The sequence below is a fragment of the Plectrocnemia conspersa genome, unplaced genomic scaffold (assembly GCF_051122295.1).
Source record: "Plectrocnemia conspersa isolate PC_06_02 unplaced genomic scaffold, ASM5112229v1 ptg000008l, whole genome shotgun sequence".
Lineage (NCBI taxonomy): Eukaryota > Metazoa > Arthropoda > Insecta > Trichoptera > Polycentropodidae > Plectrocnemia > Plectrocnemia conspersa.
In genome coordinates this window covers 23,153,726-23,170,744 of record NW_028277172.1, presented here as the reverse complement: position 1 = coordinate 23,170,744, position 17,019 = coordinate 23,153,726, and the positions used below count along the sequence as shown (strand labels likewise).

The 17,019-nt window shown below is 30.1% G+C and overlaps 2 protein-coding genes across 4 annotated transcripts in view; both read left to right on the top strand.

Annotated features, from left to right (window-relative positions):
- Positions 1–10,295, top strand: part of LOC148233490 (uncharacterized) — a 63,962-nt gene extending 53,667 nt beyond the window's left edge. Inside the window, exons 10-13 of one of the 3 annotated variants that reach the window (XM_088189723.1) lie at positions 6,152–6,433; positions 7,682–8,230; positions 9,358–9,592; positions 9,979–10,295. In XM_088189723.1, coding sequence (XP_088045849.1) covers positions 6,152–6,433; positions 7,682–8,230; positions 9,358–9,592; positions 9,979–9,989 — 1,077 coding nt within the window. In that variant the 3' untranslated portion in view covers positions 9,990–10,295. Of the gene's footprint in view, positions 1–6,151; positions 6,434–7,681; positions 8,231–9,357; positions 9,687–9,978 lie in introns of all 3 variants that reach the window. The other 2 variants (XM_088189722.1, XM_088189724.1) reach the window with 2 other exon arrangements.
- A 2,155-nt stretch (positions 10,296–12,450) lies between these two features.
- LOC148233489 (exosome complex component RRP43-like) lies at positions 12,451–14,034 on the top strand. The gene is made up of 5 exons (XM_088189278.1): positions 12,451–12,519; positions 12,650–12,824; positions 12,885–13,179; positions 13,245–13,365; positions 13,773–14,034. Exons 1-5 carry the CDS (start codon positions 12,503–12,505, stop codon positions 14,005–14,007), a joined length of 843 nt encoding a protein of 280 aa, XP_088045404.1. The 5' UTR covers positions 12,451–12,502; the 3' UTR covers positions 14,008–14,034.
- The last annotated feature ends 2,985 nt before the right edge of the window (positions 14,035–17,019 follow it).

Sequence of the window (17,019 nt, the reverse complement as noted above, 5' to 3'; positions counted from 1 at the left end):
TAATGCGGAGGTAAAAAAAAGTAAATAATAAACTAGCGTTGTAGAGCTAAAATTTTCGTACCGGCATAATTAAAACGAATTATTATGACTTATTAGGGGGTGCAAATAACGATTGTTTATCTTAACCCATATCTCCGACAATATATACGCCAGTAGACCGACACAGTAAAATAACTTTCTACTTTTATTTTGAGTTGAAAATCTAGTTTAGCCCTGATCTCGTAACCAGTGAAGGTCACACTAAATAATCACAGACGAACCTTAGGTAGCCAGTCATTTTCAATAGTATCAATTCAAACGCTCAAGGGTACTGTATGTATTGTATAATCTCTATGTGTGCACTTGATCAGGCTTCTATGGTCAGGGACGTTATTTTAACTTTTTCTAGGGGAGCAAAAGTTGGCCAATAAGTGGTCGTTTTTTTAATATATTTATTTCATTAAATGACGTTCATTTTTTGTCTAAATTTAAGGGGAACAAACGCCCTCTCCCCCAAATGACTTTGTCCATTGGGGGAGGGAGTAAAGATTTTTTTGACCCCTATTTAGAATCCACGGCAAAATCAATAAAATCATGCAGTGGAAACGTTCAGTTATCTAATGTTCATGTCAGGATTTTTAATAACGATATTGTGGGAATCCGAATTTTAATTTTCCGATAAACCGAATTTTGACCAATAAGAGAGCACAAAAAACAAATACTTTTGACGTGAATTTTTGACTTCTGAGAAGTAATAATTGTTTTTGCGTTTTTATTTTAATTTGTTTTTAACATAATATAAATTATATATGCAGACATATTTTTTTGTCAATTTGGTGAATTGGTTTAAGTATACTATGATTTAGTTTAAGAGTTGGTTTTATTTTATACTTCCATGTTAGTGCAAAATGTAAATTGTTAACTGAAAATGCAAATGTTGAATTTATTGAGTCTCCCTCCGCTGCTGCATTGCCATTATTGTGGAGTGGAGTGGAATCGCAGCTGAGACCGATTGCCACCAGTCAGTCATTTCCTTACCTGTCTCCGGCTCGCTCGTTCCATCGTCCGAAGTGCAAAAGCAACTAACGTCACGCTTCCGATCGCTGGCGATGCGTGCAAGAACACGGTGACCAAAAGTGCAACGGAGTGCCAAAATCGACCGTTACAAAAAAAATATAAACAAATAACAAACAAAACGCCGCGAAAACTAATCGATGAATTTATCGTTTCCTAGTTATTATTATCTACGTTGCGATTTTCACGCTGACGAATTATTGTCACAAAAATGTTTCGCGATTAGTGGCTGTGTTTCTGCCGGCGCCGACAGACGATGTCATAGTCTGATAAGTTGAATTATTACAGTGATCGTTGTGGTGGAAAGTGCATTTTCTCAAGACGTTGATGCGAACAAAAGTGAAAATTCGATAATATGGGGGGCAGAACCAAACCGTTGTTCGTCTTTCAAGCGTACGAAGTAAGTCGTTGTTATTTCGTTATGTTTCTTAAAACCTTAAAACTTTCGTATATAATTATATTAATTCCTATGTTATAGAGAAATTGCGCGACATGGCAATTCAAAATCGGCCATTTTAAAATTTGAATATATAGGTTGTAGCGTCATCGATTACGACTAATTAATATGGTCATAACAATCGCTTATACGAGTTGTACGACCAACAATAACGAACGCCAAGTTATCAACAACTTAATAACACTATAACAATTATCTGCCATACAAATTATTGAGTAAAACTATATCAAGGTTTTTCCAAAAAGTTCTCGTTTTTAAGATGATGATAGAATATGATACAAAGTATTTTTTATGTAACTAAACAATTACTTTTGTGCTTAATGTTTTAATTTGAAAAAATATATTAGTCAGTATACAGTTTTGCCTTGTATTATTTTATAAAATCACATAATTATTATTTTATGGATAAAAATCTAGCTTTCGTCAAGACGTGCAGATATCATCGAAAATACAAGGGGCCAAATGAACTCTTTTGGGGAAAGCAGTTGAAATCAACTTTTTATTTTATCTAAGAAATCTTTTATTTTGGCAAAACATATTATATAGTGTAATCATCAGTACATTTTTATTTAAGATATTAAATCAATATCAACAAACATTATTATAATTAATGATCAATACAGTACAATGCGTTACTTATTTTAGGTCATACTAATTTTTCAACTACATGACGCTACACTTAGCAATGCGGAAACACCCATTTTTTAAATGCGAATACTTATTTAGAAACATCGTTTTTTTCGTAGAACAACTTTATGGACCTTTAAATTTCGTACCTTTAAAGTCGGAATAGTCCATAATGTGTTGAGCTAATTATTCAGAACCGCTATAAAAACACTCTTTTAATAAAAACTTGTCTCTACTGCATAATGAGAGAAATTAAGTTCTTAATTAATAAAATAAATATCACTGATTTATAGACTTTTCATGTATATAAAATAAATATCACTGATTTATAGACTTTTCATGTATCTCAATAATTACTTCGTTGTAACGTATTGGGCTAACCTGTCATGTCGTAACGGAATGTTTAATAAAATCACTATTTTTCTGCTCTGTGGATAATTAAATCTCGACATTGTGATTTTAATAATAATATATTTAGGAAAATAATTTTTAATAATAGTGATAAGTGAGACCAAAATTTCGATACGTAGGACCAAAAAAATTGGGATTCTTAAATTATAAAAATTCAAACCTGACGCATTGTTGCAACACTGGAATTTTTTTTAATATTTGTGTTTAAATAATAATGTCATTTTTCGCGGCTAATTATTATGGCCATAACAACATTCTTTACGCCGCTTTTTCAAACGACAAATAAATTCGAATTTTTAACGTAAATATTTTTATTTCAATTCCAATGCAATCTGGTACCCCAATCAGCAATTTTAAAATCGAATGTTTTTTTTTGATAATAAATAGGTCGATACGTTGTCGATTACGAGTAATTATTATGGTCATAACAACCCATTGTACGAGCATTGATATTACACGTAAAATTGTCAACAGGCTAATAACCATAAACATGAATGCTACTTTAAAAGCGTAATTATTGGCCTTAACATAGCGTTTGTTGATCAATCAAATTATTTGAATATCTTCTTCGTATAATAACCTTTTGCGCTCGTTTCTTCTCATCGCGTAACAGTTTCATGCTCAAATTTACATTTTATAATTTTAACCGCTATTGTTTTAAGAGTAGCTAAAAACCGACGAAAATCAAAGCATATTTATTTAACTGATCTATTTGCATTTGTGATCTAAAAATAAATAACAGTGAAAATACGTCAAATTGATATTAACAAATATGAAGCGTAAAATAAAACATAATTATTTGCTCTTTCTACTGAAATTTTGATTTTGTTTTGTTGAAGCTTGTTACTATTACGATCATAATTATAATATTAAATCTTAATATGTTGTTATAAAATAAAAATGATAATAAAATTATAAATTTTCTTTAAAAATAAAATTATAGTTGAACGTATTTTTCTACGATAAATGAACTAAATATCTACTAGATCAGAACGTTCCAAACCTTCTAAAATTCTTATAAATTGTTCATTTACGCTCGGAGGGTATCTGGGAGGTAACTTATTTTCATGATTAATGCTTATCTATTACGAATTCATAATTACTCATGAAAGGTGATTATATAGCTTATTTTCGCTAACATTTTAGTTCATTATCAAGCATATATATTGCTTGATAATGAACTAAAATGTTCAAATATTGAAGACAATAGTTAAATTCTATTTAGTAATACAATATTATATAAAAACATATATTATAATTATATGGAATTACGTGTCAAGTTGACTTATCAAATAATAGCTTAATTTATGATAGTTGACAACGTATGACATTTAAGGCGGCTTAATTAAAAAAAATAAAATAAAATTATATTTCACGTAATCTTTTATACAGTAACTAAGAGTGAGGATGCAATCACAAAATTGTTTATTTGTTTATGTTATTCATACTCAAAAAATATTTTTCACTAGTTGAAAATAGTATTACAATTTTATATTTTAAATCGATTTGAATTATGCTTATAATAAAAACTATAGGTATTTTTTCTAAACAAAACTGTATAAAGAATAACCGAAATTCATTAGTCTAGAATTGATTTTTATGATTTTTGACAAAAACAATTATGAGTGTTCAGTTATTATTTTTCTTATCTTATCTTATCTTTCATCATTAAGTTTATTAGTTTTCGAATTTTATTAATATTATAAATATGTATATAAATAATCAAGGACGGAATCTCAGACTAGTAACTCTGAGGTTGCGGGTTCGAGCCCCGGCAGCGGCACTAGAATTTGTATTTATAAAAAAATGCGCTATTCTTTAAAAACTGGCTCCAGCTGCAGTGACTTCTATTGCTATAAATAATATTACATATAATAATTTATATTTATTAATATAGGTATCATGGTTAATACTTTGTAGGTTTTCATTATATCTGATTGACTTATTCAGTTGGTACAGATTTACCCCATTGTAACGCATTGGGCTTACGCCTGTCAGATTATGACGAAGGATTTATTGAAAATAATAGCAGTAACTAAAATTAAATTTAAAATCTTTACTGCATTCTAAGTCGGTGCGTGTTCTTTGAATATATTAAAATAGATTGGAAGCAATAGATTATGTTTCATGCGCTCATTCACTTTTGAGAACCATTTATATATTTTGAAATAAGTGATTTAAGTAATTTGAAATTAGGTTTTGTGTGTATATTTTATTATGTGGAAGAATTTTATAAAACAGTCAAATTAAACTAAATCTGATTTAATATTATTTGAGGTTATAAAAATATCATAGTATACAAATATGATATATCAAGCATTAAAAATAAAAAATACACAATATTTATTTAACATCATCATTTCTATACAAAATTCTTGAAACGTAATACTTTTTGTAAAGATAATAATAATAAGTATAGCTATAAACAATAATATAGTATTTATAAAAATAATAAGGAAATATAACGATTATTATAAAAAGAATATAGTGAGACTACAATTAACGCATATTACTAGGTTTTGTAACAACATCAACTGGAATACGAATTACGCCATTTTGACCCTTATACAATCTTCAATGAATACATTTATGGAATTCTTGTGAGACTAACGTATAATATTAATTAAATACAGGTTTTAGAAAACATATTCTTTAGAAAACATCTAGGAAAATGTCTTCTTTTGATATTGAAAGGCATATAATTATGTAGCAAATAATCTTATGATTGTTTTTTTCTATTCATATTATATACAATATTTTACTACAATAATAGACACGTGCCTTTTCTGTAACTAGGCTTATCTGTTATGCATTTATTTGATACATCGAATTTTACGACTAGTGCAAAATCACGAACGTTGCAAAAAGCATGTCGTCATCGCGTTATCGATTCTAAAAAAATGTATATTCATAAACAGTTACGTAATATATCCGCAATTTACTATAAATGCGGATCGATTTTGATGATGTACACACAAGAAATGCCATTTTTTTACCTTTGACCTCTAAATCGTTGAAGATTATCTCACGTAGTTTTTTTATGACTTATACATGAAAAGTAATTCAATGCGAACGAGATTTTTGGCTACATGCATATAATTTTTAGTTTCTATCAGATAATTTATCGTGGTTTTGAACAATAGCTTTTCTTTTCTCAAAAGATTTCATACGTACAATATGCAACTAACAGTTTCTATATTTTTATTTATATATTTTGAAGAAATCGTATTCAATTATGATAATCTAGAAGTAAGTTGCTCAATGCAGCCAGACCATGACGATTTTCTTTTGCAAGCAAAAAGGTGCACGGAGAAGATCGAAGAAGTGCTCTTTTGCTGATTAATTAGCGATCGCTACATAACACCTTTCGTTTTTGCGGTTCACACGAGAACTTCTATCTATATGTATATACAACATATTGTATTGTTGAAAATAATCTCATCGCGCGCTTTTCATTCATAATTTGATCGTCTTGAGAAATTGTTCGTATGTCTCAACGCCTCTGAGTTATTATGAAAGCTTCCGCGATTTGCTCATTTCTTCAATTCACAGCTTTTTCTTCTTCATTATGCGCTCAACGAAAGTCTGTTTTCTATTTTTCAGGATCTTAAGTCAGACACATACAGTAGGATTTCTACGATTCCTAGAGAAAAACCTACAACCAATGTAGTCAACGGAACTAATGGAATCAACGGAATCAATGGAATCAACGGAATCAATGGAATCAATGGAATCAACGGAACTAATGGAATCAACGGAATCAATGGAATCAACGGAATCAATGGAATCAATGGAATCAATGGAACTAATGGAATACACAATGGAGAAACGCCAAAAAGAAATATCAAATCTCCTTCAATGCCACCTCCACCTCCACCACCACCGGTAATATATATTTTTTATACCAAAATCTGCAATATCTTTAGTTTTATAAAAACAAATATGAATGAATGAAATGAATAACTTATGAAAATTGATAGTTTAGTATATAATGTTTTGTATATATTATTTTTTCAATATATGTTTTCGTATCAATATAAACATAGCTCAGTGGTGTAGCTATGGGGGGGGGGGGCCGCCCTGGGCGGCACTTGCTTGGGGGCGGCATTTTCGCGATGGAATCGTCTAGTGTGGTTCTTAACCCTGAATAAACTAAAATTTATGTAAATCTACGAATACCGAGAGCTTAACAATAATCAATTTATTATTTTAAGAAATGCCGATTTTATGACCCTACAAAAAATGTATGGGGTGGGCGGCAATTTTAAGGATTACCCCGGGCGGCACATACCCTAGCTACGCCACTGACATAGCTACATAAAACCATAATAAGCCACAACTAGGATTCTCAATTATTCGTAGTTTTCAACTGAATAAAAATGGATAAATTATTAGAATATTCGAATATATTCTAAATTTTTGTCTTGGTTTTTACAAATAATAATTTATTTATTCATTAGTGCAAAAAATCAGTTAACTGCCTGTTAAATAATATTTAATTAAAAAATAATTATTGATTATCATTAATTATTTTGATTGCTCATGAATTATTTTAATTATTCATGAATTGTTTTAATTAATCATGAATTATTTTAATAATTCATTAATCACCTTCATAGTCGTTAAACTTTTTGAATTTTATAAAATATGCATAGCAAAATGCTGTGCGAATTACTGTGAGGGCGTGACCGTAATTCGCCGTCGCAGTGAACGTTCAGTAACGAGCGTTATCACTGCGACGGCGACGGCACGATTTTATTACTTTTGACGTGGATTTTTGACTTCTGAAAAGTGTTTTTTCGCTCTCCCATTGGTCAAAATTCGGTTCAAATATGCTTAATTTTATTCTCACAATATCGTTATAAAAGAGCCTAATATGAACGCTAGATAACTGAGAGTTTCCGCTGCATGATTTTATTGATTTTGGCGTGGATTCTAAACAGGGGTCAAAAAAATCTTTGGCTCCCTCCCTAAAGGGATTTGGGGGAAGAAGCATTTGTTTCCCCTTGAATTTAGACAAAAAATGCATATTTTTTCTATGGATGTGATCTGTAAATCACTATGTAGTCCACATGCTACATTACATAGCTATAGGCAATATGCAATGTAATGATATATTGTTTTGAATTACAGATGCCATTAAACGATGACATCAAAGTCTCGAACAGTGAAGTCAAAATCTTAAACGGGGACAAGAAAGCACCGAATCCCATCAAGTCCAAAGCCCCACCACCTCCGCCACTGAAGAAGTTCCACCAAAATGGAAATCACACAGTCGCAGCAGATAAACCGCCTACTACCCCAACCCCAGATTATGATACAGTAATCAGGGTGACAAACCAGCTGAAATCCATCAAACCCAAAACAGATTTGGTCGAGATGGAGTCCTTGGAATCGTTCAAGCTGAATCACCCAACGTCTCCATTACCAAAACCGCCTTCCACATACTTCATGAAGCAGCCAAGCGAGACTCTAACTATGAAAAAGGCCAGTCAGCAAATATCTGTAACCATAGGCGAATATCCTACAAATACGTTCCGAAAGCAGCCTTCTAAACTGGAGTTCCTCAACGTTGATACTCCGGACGGAAGGGCAAAGAACAGCGAGCCGGTTGGTAGCAGGCTGCAGTCGGAACTTACCCAGATGCTATCCAGATCGAATTTAAGGAAGAAGACTGAGACGGTGAGATCTAACATACAATAAATAATTTAAGCGGATTTTTTGGGTTTATATAAGTCAAAGCAAATAATTCAAATTTAATAAATGACAGGGATAGTCTCCTAAATATGTAATATTAATCATTATCATCAAAACTACTTTAAAACTTGTTCCAAACGTACTCTAAAATATGTTCAGAAGTTCACAGTCCATACGCATCATTTAACATTTAACAAAAACATTTCATTGGTCCGCCTTCATCAAATAAACCCATCATACGATACTCACAACGTACAAACGTCTATCTAAAAAAGTGCATTTTTGGGAATATTAAGTCTTGTTTCAATGTTTATTTTTATTCTATAAAAAGGTTTGAAACGGCATAAATGTGATTTATCATACCCTTATTGTAGCTTATATCAAATTGGCAATAACCGTGTAACGGTAGATTCGCAATCGGAAAAACCTGCAAAGTTATCATTTTATGAAATGAGTAATCCAAGCTTCGGTACATGCATTTGACGCTGACATTTTAGTTCAATAATGGAGATTTTTAGAACGACCCCATCATTTATTAAAGTAAAGTCTATGATTTTAATGCATGTGTTTTGTAACTGTTAATGTATACCGTCTAATCCGATCATATACGCAATACAGTTTGTTTACGCCAAAAAAAAAAATAACAACAAAAGATGCAATAAAAATATAAATATATTTTATAATTTTGATGCAATGGGTGGTCCCAGCAGATTTTAAATTCACACACCTAATAATATAAAAAAGAAAAAAGTTGAATATAGTATTCAAATTACTTTAACAGCACAAGTCCTAATTTTTATGTTGTATCAAAAATGAAACAACATAATTTCTCATTAACTTTTTTACCTTCACTAATGAGATTTTTAGTGTTTTATAATGTTGTGTAGTTTATTAAACGTTTTAATGATTTTTTTACAACATATATCATTAATTTATAGTTTAATATTTATTTTGGTAGCAAAGCTTCTTGGCAAAAAATATTTATTATTATGAATTGAAAATAATAAATTTTCGCAAAAATATTTTTTAATTATTATTAATAAAACAAAAAAATATATAAGGCGTTCGACACGAATCCATTCTTAGTCCGTTAACTGTGCGTCGAATTCCAGGAGAATAACGCCAAGAACGGCGCCCTCTCGTTCGAGTACAGCGACGAGCCCAACGCCAATTTCAATAAAAGATACAGCCACGCCATACTACCACAACCGCCGACAATTAACATCCCGAAGGTGCCAATCACTAAGTCGCTATCACACAACACCACCCTCAGCAATAATAACGGAGACGCCAGCGCTAACAACGGAAAGCTGGAACTGGCTAAAACGGAGAGTTTACCGCAAAATGGTATACTCAAAAACACCTCTCACATGTTCATAAACGATCATATTGTACCTATCAAAATCGGTGTACAGCACAAAACTATAAAATTCGGACAAACGTAAGAAATTTCATTATAAAAAATCGCACGTAGCGGTACGAAACTAAACCGGTGTCGGTTAGGTTTTCCACGATTTTCACTGCACTTATCTAACCATCTCTTCATGTGGCAAAATTTATGAAATAAATATTGTGGTGTTGGCATTGAATTAAAAACTATGGCACTTTTATTTTTCAAGCACGGTTGTGGAATGAAATAAAATCTATAAGTTTTTTTAATGTATTTATGTACAATGCATAAAATAATAATATTAATATTATACAAATATTAATTTGTTTTATTTTCTTTTCAGGACTACAGTAATTGGAGAGCCTGATCCAACGCTTATAATTAATCGCTAGCGATTTTTATCATGAAAATAATTATACAATATATTAAAAATGTTTTTAATTGTAATTTTAATTAATTAAAAATATTTATTATTATCTAGTATTTCAATGTGAAATATTATATTTTATTCGTTATTAAATATCATTATACGCCTCTTAATATGTACTGTATATTAACAATAATCTATTGTGTATAAGATAGTGCCAATAAATCAAATGAATTTTATTTCCATTGTAAATTGTATATATTGAATGAAAAATTATTAAAATAAATTATGAATATCATGTGTTTTATTGGATTTATATATCAATATTTTAAGAATTGTGAACTCATAATGACATATCTTTAAAGCGTGTCATTTTAAATGTATCGATTATATAAATTTAGTTCGAATTTAATCAGATTAGATGTGAGACAACAAAATAATATATATGACGTCACTATCAAATAGGTCAAGTTTTAAAATTAATTAAATTATTTTCTTTAGTTTATCTAAAAATGTATTATTACTATCCGCGCACGCTAACGTTTCTCATACTACACCATATTGGATGTTACTGTGTTAACGTAATCAGTTATGTGCAAAATAAACTATTTATAAATTAATGTAATAGTACAAACTACAAGTATTCGTCCTGCTTAGTATGTTAAAGTTAAAGCTTAAGTAAAGAAAATTTATAAAAAATATTGGGCAGAATAAACCGACTTGAACTATGGGGCATGAGATTTCAAACCTTTAAAATTAAAAAATATATTAATATTTAACGTCATATTGAGAGTCAAGTAAAAAACATTATTTTATTTGAATTTAAAAAATATATAACAATAGTGATTGTCTTTTCAGTATAACAGCAAAATGTATTTTTTGTTATCATAAATATCTTACGTTTTAAGATTATGCTTAAATATAATGATAAGTACTTGGGCAAGGATTAAATGGACTATTCTTACAAAATGGGGCAATCCGACAGTCATTGAACTTTTATTCATTGTTGCACTACTATTATGTTTTTTAAATTATTAATAGTAAATAATATTTGTTAACATAACTAAATAGTTATAATAACGTATATTAAGCTTTTAAGTTTTAAATTAATTATTATAGTGTGATGGCTTATTTATCAATTTATTACATAATTAATTATAGTTAAAACTTTGCAAAACTCTGATAACACTGACGCGATGACGGCGGAGAGCAGCACATTCTTTTGGCACACAACGGCTGGTGGTGCCTCGTCCACCGTTCACTCGCATATATCAAGTAACATATTTTTTAAACTATTATCAACTGTTAATAAAAATATTATTGCAGCGGCTCAATCTGCGTGTAATTGTCACCTGTCACCAACCGTCCGCAAAAACAGTTTTATTAGAAGGCAATAATTAGGGTTCTGTTATTATTTTTCGTATTATATTAACTTTTTAAGTTTTATTAACAATAAATTCAAAAACCCATATGTAAATAATAAAATATATAAAAATTAAGTGATTTAGTTTATATAATATGCATAAAGGCATGAAAGACAAAGCACTATTATTTTATTACAGGACTATTATTTACCAAATATATCAAGCAACACAATGTAAGTTTTAGTGAAATATATTATTTATACAAATCGAAGTACTGTTCAATACAACGATTATGGGTATGTTAATTTTTTGTCAAGTTCAATAATTTGCAAATTACCACTCTATTATAAAACAAATAATAGATATGCCATCTGGATCGATAACACATTTAAGTCTGAAAATTCAAAATGAAATATAATAATACACTGCCTAAGAAATCATTTACAGCAAGAACTAATTAGAAAGATAAATTCATTGCCCTTTTATGCAACATAGGACATTACAAAGACAGATCAATTAAGTATCGTTATACGCCATGTGCGGAGTTCATATGAAGAAATAAAATATGAAGTAAAAGACTTGTCATTGAAGTGGGGGCTGAATAGAGACTTACAAACAAAAAAGCAAAAAAATAACAAACGACATTTTTATGAACTGAATTCTAAACAAAGAGCAATTATTAAAAGTTCAAGTATTTTGTAACTTTATTTTATAAATGAAGGTTTTGTTGGAATTCAAACAATTAAAAAATATTTAGTTTTTGGAACCTAATAAAATTGTTAAAATGTCAATTTTTTGTATAATTTTGAAAAACACTTTATTGAAATAATATTTAAATAAATTATGGCATCCATACGTTCTTCCTACGTTTTAGTAAATTTCGAAATAGCGCGAAAAAATAGCAGCCACGGTGAAAGGGTTAATTGGTTATGTTCGACATTACCCCAATAGAAAAATGTGTTTGCTCAAAAAGTTGTATAAACTTAAAAAGTATAATTTTATTTTAGTTGTGAATATTTTTGTAGTGCTTTGAACTGTATTATTTTAATGTTTAGAGTTTAGTTAATTTTGAATTATAATTTTTACTTATAGAAACACCGATAGTAGCTGTCAAAACACAATTTTAAAAAGCGGCAATGGTTGACGTGTACAAGTATGTATGGAAAAATGGAACTAATCCCTTAAAACGCACTTATAATCAATACCGCATTCAGTTTTATATATTATATTACAATTTATACACAGTTTGCTTCACACGCTCAAACATAACCTAAAAATTTCAGAGTTCTCCAACCGGAGAAATATTTGCGAGAGTTTATCTCGCGCAATATTCGTCCCGATGGCAGAACATTCGAGCAATGCAAATCTGCATTGGTCCATCCTAAAGCCATATCAACGGCAGACGGATCTTGCATGGTTGTGTTGGGAGATACTAAAGTTTGCTGCGGCATTAAAGCAGTGAGTAAAAAATTTAACGATTTTAAACTTTTGTATCATTAAAGCAATCTTTTCTTTTAGGAAATAACCACACCGGCTGCATTAGCTCCTGAGACAGGATTTGTCGTAACAAACTTGGAGCTTCCAGCTCTCTGCTCGCCCATTTTCAAGCCTGGACCTCCCAGCGACTTGGCTCAGTCCGTTAACCAATTAGTATCAGACATATTTAACGACGCTAAAGTCATCGATTTGAATAAATTGTGTATCGTTAAGGATAAATTAGTGTGGGTCGTTCACTGTGACTTAATTTGCGTTAATTATGGAGGTTCCATTGTTGACGCTTCAATTATGGCGCTAATCGCAGCTTTAAAAACCGGTGATTGTCTGTTAATTATGTGCGTTTACTTAACAAATGTAATTTAACTTTTTTTTTGTTTTTAGCGACTCTTCCAAAGGTGGAATATGATGAGACTTCAGGGAATTGCATCATACATGAAGAACAAAGAATTCCATTGGAGATCAACACATTCCCAGTTGCGACTAGTTTTACATTTTTTGAAAGGTTACTGTCACGTTATTTTAATAATAATCACAGCATTTTTAGTAGTTGTGAAAGCCATCTTCGATGTTCTGCCCCTTATAAATTTAGCAAGACATTTTACTATTGTGATATAAGCAGAGGAGTCGCATGCACACTGCATCTTTTAACGCCAACATAATCCTTGTAATTAAAAAATGTATAATTCTCAATTCAATAAATTTCAAAAGAAGCAAATAAAGCTGCTCGATACACATTAAAATTTGTACTTAAGTTTCTCGATTTAAAAGCATAAACAAAACTAATCAACATTTTATTTAGCACATGTACACTTGGTGTACATCACAGGGAATTCCATTTTTTTACCCGTTTGATGCGAAATTTTTCAGTGTACTTTATTTTCTCGTATAAATAATTATTTAATATTGCAGTAAAACTCTTCTTGCGAATCCGACGCATGAAGAAGAACAACTTTGTGGCGGTCCTCTCGGAAGCACGGTTATCGTATGGGGCACAACTGCAGATGAGAAGGAGGACTTAATGTTAGGTATGCATCAGTTAGGCGCAACTCCACTTTCTTCCGAAACGATCCAAAAAACGTGCGACATCGCTAAAAAACGATCGAAGCAAATACGAAACCTCGTCTGTACTGCATTGAAAAGTTAATTAAAAAAATAAATATATTTTTATACATAACATCACTTTTATTTCAAAACAATAAATGAGAAAAAAAATATGTCTTCGTCGTCAGTTTCCAAACATTATCATGAAATTTTATAACAATATGTTGTGACAATATTTACAAGTAGGAAACAAAAACAGCCTTGCTGTTACAACATTTACATATATTTATATATGCTTTTTTATTATAAAATTATTTCATTCAGACTTGTCAACTTAACACATTTTTACAATATTTTATTGCAAATACATATTAAATTATTACGTTTTTTTATTTTATTTATTTTTATCCTCTTCAAACGGTTCGGAATCTGCTTAAATATTATTTACACATGTAACTTGCACAATTTGATCAAATACCCTATTTACAAAATATACTTCTTCGTAGATCGGATTATCTAATTTTTAATACACTTACAAAGTACATGATACAAAGCAGGCAAACGAGACATAAATACATATACAACATAATAATTTGGTCCTAAACGGCAATAAAAATATTAACATCACTAGAAGAGTTATATATAAATTAATATGAGTTATTGTCAGTGCTGTATTATTTAAATACACCTTTATTTAAATAAATAAATTTGATTTATATATATATTATAAAAAAAAACATTACAGCAAATCAAATAACCTGACTTTTCAATTGATCTAATTTTGAGAACGATATATACACAAACTCATGCAAAAACAGCGTTTTGGTCACTAAGGTAACGCAAATTCAACTTAATTAATTAATGAGTTTTTTTAGCAAAAATAAATTTATATTTAACTATATCACTCACAACCAAGCTTATATGTTACAAAATAAAAATATAAATCAACATTAAGCTACAACACAACTGCCGAAAAACAAATTACTAAGCTATACATATGTATGTATAATATATATCTGAACGGTCAATTTATTGTTAAGATATTTTGCTAAATAAATCAATTTTAATTATACACTAGAGACGAGTTGTTGATATCTTTAAAGCTCATGTTTCAAATATTCCATTATATGTTTCAAGACTATTGGTTCAAATTTACATTAGGCCGTTAGAATACCAGTAAAAAAAATTAATTATACCAATGAAATGGCATTAAAATATTTTAAAGTCTCACAGAAACAATAGTATAAGTTAATTTGATATGTTTTAAGAAAAGCCTCACATCAGCCGATCAAAATTTGTAAGATAATGTCTGACATAAATTTCTATTGACTGAAAAATAATCAGCTGTTGGAAGGCTTTGTTTTATTACAAGTTATCATAGAACTTTATATAAATAAAAATAGTTTAACCTATTTTTTAGGGATTTTTGCATTTCATATAATAGTATGATGAGATACTTTTCGCTTGCTCGCGTGTTAAGTGACAAGAGTGAATGAGAGATAAGGGCGTGCATTACATGCGTTCCGCACGCCCATTTCTTCTCACTCACTCTCATCAGCGAAAGAAAATGTATCTCACAATACGCGCCTGATTGAATTATACCATTTATTTCGATCGCTAGCTATAAAGGTAGAACATCATAATAAAACCTTCCACTCAATAAAAATATATAAAATATGCCGCACAGTGCTCCAGAAATTCAAAAATACACAAAGAGAAGCCAAAAATCTTTAAAGACTAGGTTAAATCAATTTGAATAATACCATTTTTTATTTATATAATAGGTTACATTTTACCTCCACTTTTTGACACGTGTTATCGAGGTCAAGATTGCACAACATTGTGAATGCTATAATGAAGCTTTGTCTTTCTCTAAAATATCGATATGTTAGTATGAAACAACTAATTGAACCTATATTGATTCTGTTAAGACTTTAAAATACAATCTTATAAAACATAAACAGTGACTCAAATGATTGAATGTAATAAAATGAAGACTCATCTCTAACTTACACCATACAATAAAAACCGTTTTAAACCGCAAAGCAACTACCGGCTCAATCCCTATATATCTACAATTGAATAAAACACTCCTCGCTTCTACCGACACCTACCCTGTGTATTCTGCGACGGTAGCCGTCTATTTATCTACAAAAATAAAAACATTACAAAAGGCAATATATAATAAATTAGTATTGACGATTAAACAATTCATTAAAAACAACATGAACACAGCACGTGTTAAGTCACTAACGCAATAATTCTGTACAAGATCTAAAATTCCTTCCACACTGTGCAGACAACCACACCACAAACAAACAATATAAATGATTTATTAGAAAAAAATTAACCGCTATTTGTACCTTCATTCGTTATTATTAATATATAATAACAAATACTAGGACTGTTCGGAAAGTTCTCAGAATTGGATCCATCCAGTCAAAAAGAAAGCAAACCAAATGGTTTAAAAATTGATAAAAGAAAAGTAAATATTATGATAATTGATAAAAAAATATAGTCCATATACTCTGGTTAATATAAGAATGAATCGCTCGAGAGGGAAATATTTCGTTCTGTGCATGGTTAAATTGACCACTCACGAGTCACAAATCATAGCATCGGATTGTTCAATGGACGGCATGAATACAACTCTTTCCGCAGTGAAGAAAAATAAAACATTTTAACTATATTTAATGTGATCAATACATTCTTAAAATAACCAGAGTGAAGTTTTATTAATTATTTGATTGATATTAAAATAATTGATATTATGCTAATCTCTTTTTGAACCTGTAAAATAGAAAGAGATTAATATAAAAACATTATAACATCTTCGATACGAAAATACAAGCCCGAGTCAAATGAAACCTTAAACATGCAATAAAAATTCAAAACACGGCTCTATTTAGTGTGAAGAATGATCTACAGATGGCAGTACGAATCAGGCATGCAACACGAAAGAACAGCAGTAGCTGAAAATGGCCTTTTGCAATTTTACAAAATGAGCACATGGAATTCATTATAGTTGACCTTCAACCTACAATTGAGTCTAAATAAAGAGGACTTTCAAGTATATATGAAAACTTTAGAACGCCATGGAGACTACGTATAAAAT

Coding starts and splice junctions, on each gene's coding strand:
- LOC148233489 (XM_088189278.1), top strand. Junction 12,825..12,884: donor TTTGCTGCGGCATTAAAGCA/GTGAGTAAAAAA, acceptor CTTTTCTTTTAG/GAAATAACCACACCGGCTGC. Junction 13,366..13,772: donor AGTTTTACATTTTTTGAAAG/GTTACTGTCACG, acceptor TTAATATTGCAG/TAAAACTCTTCTTGCGAATC.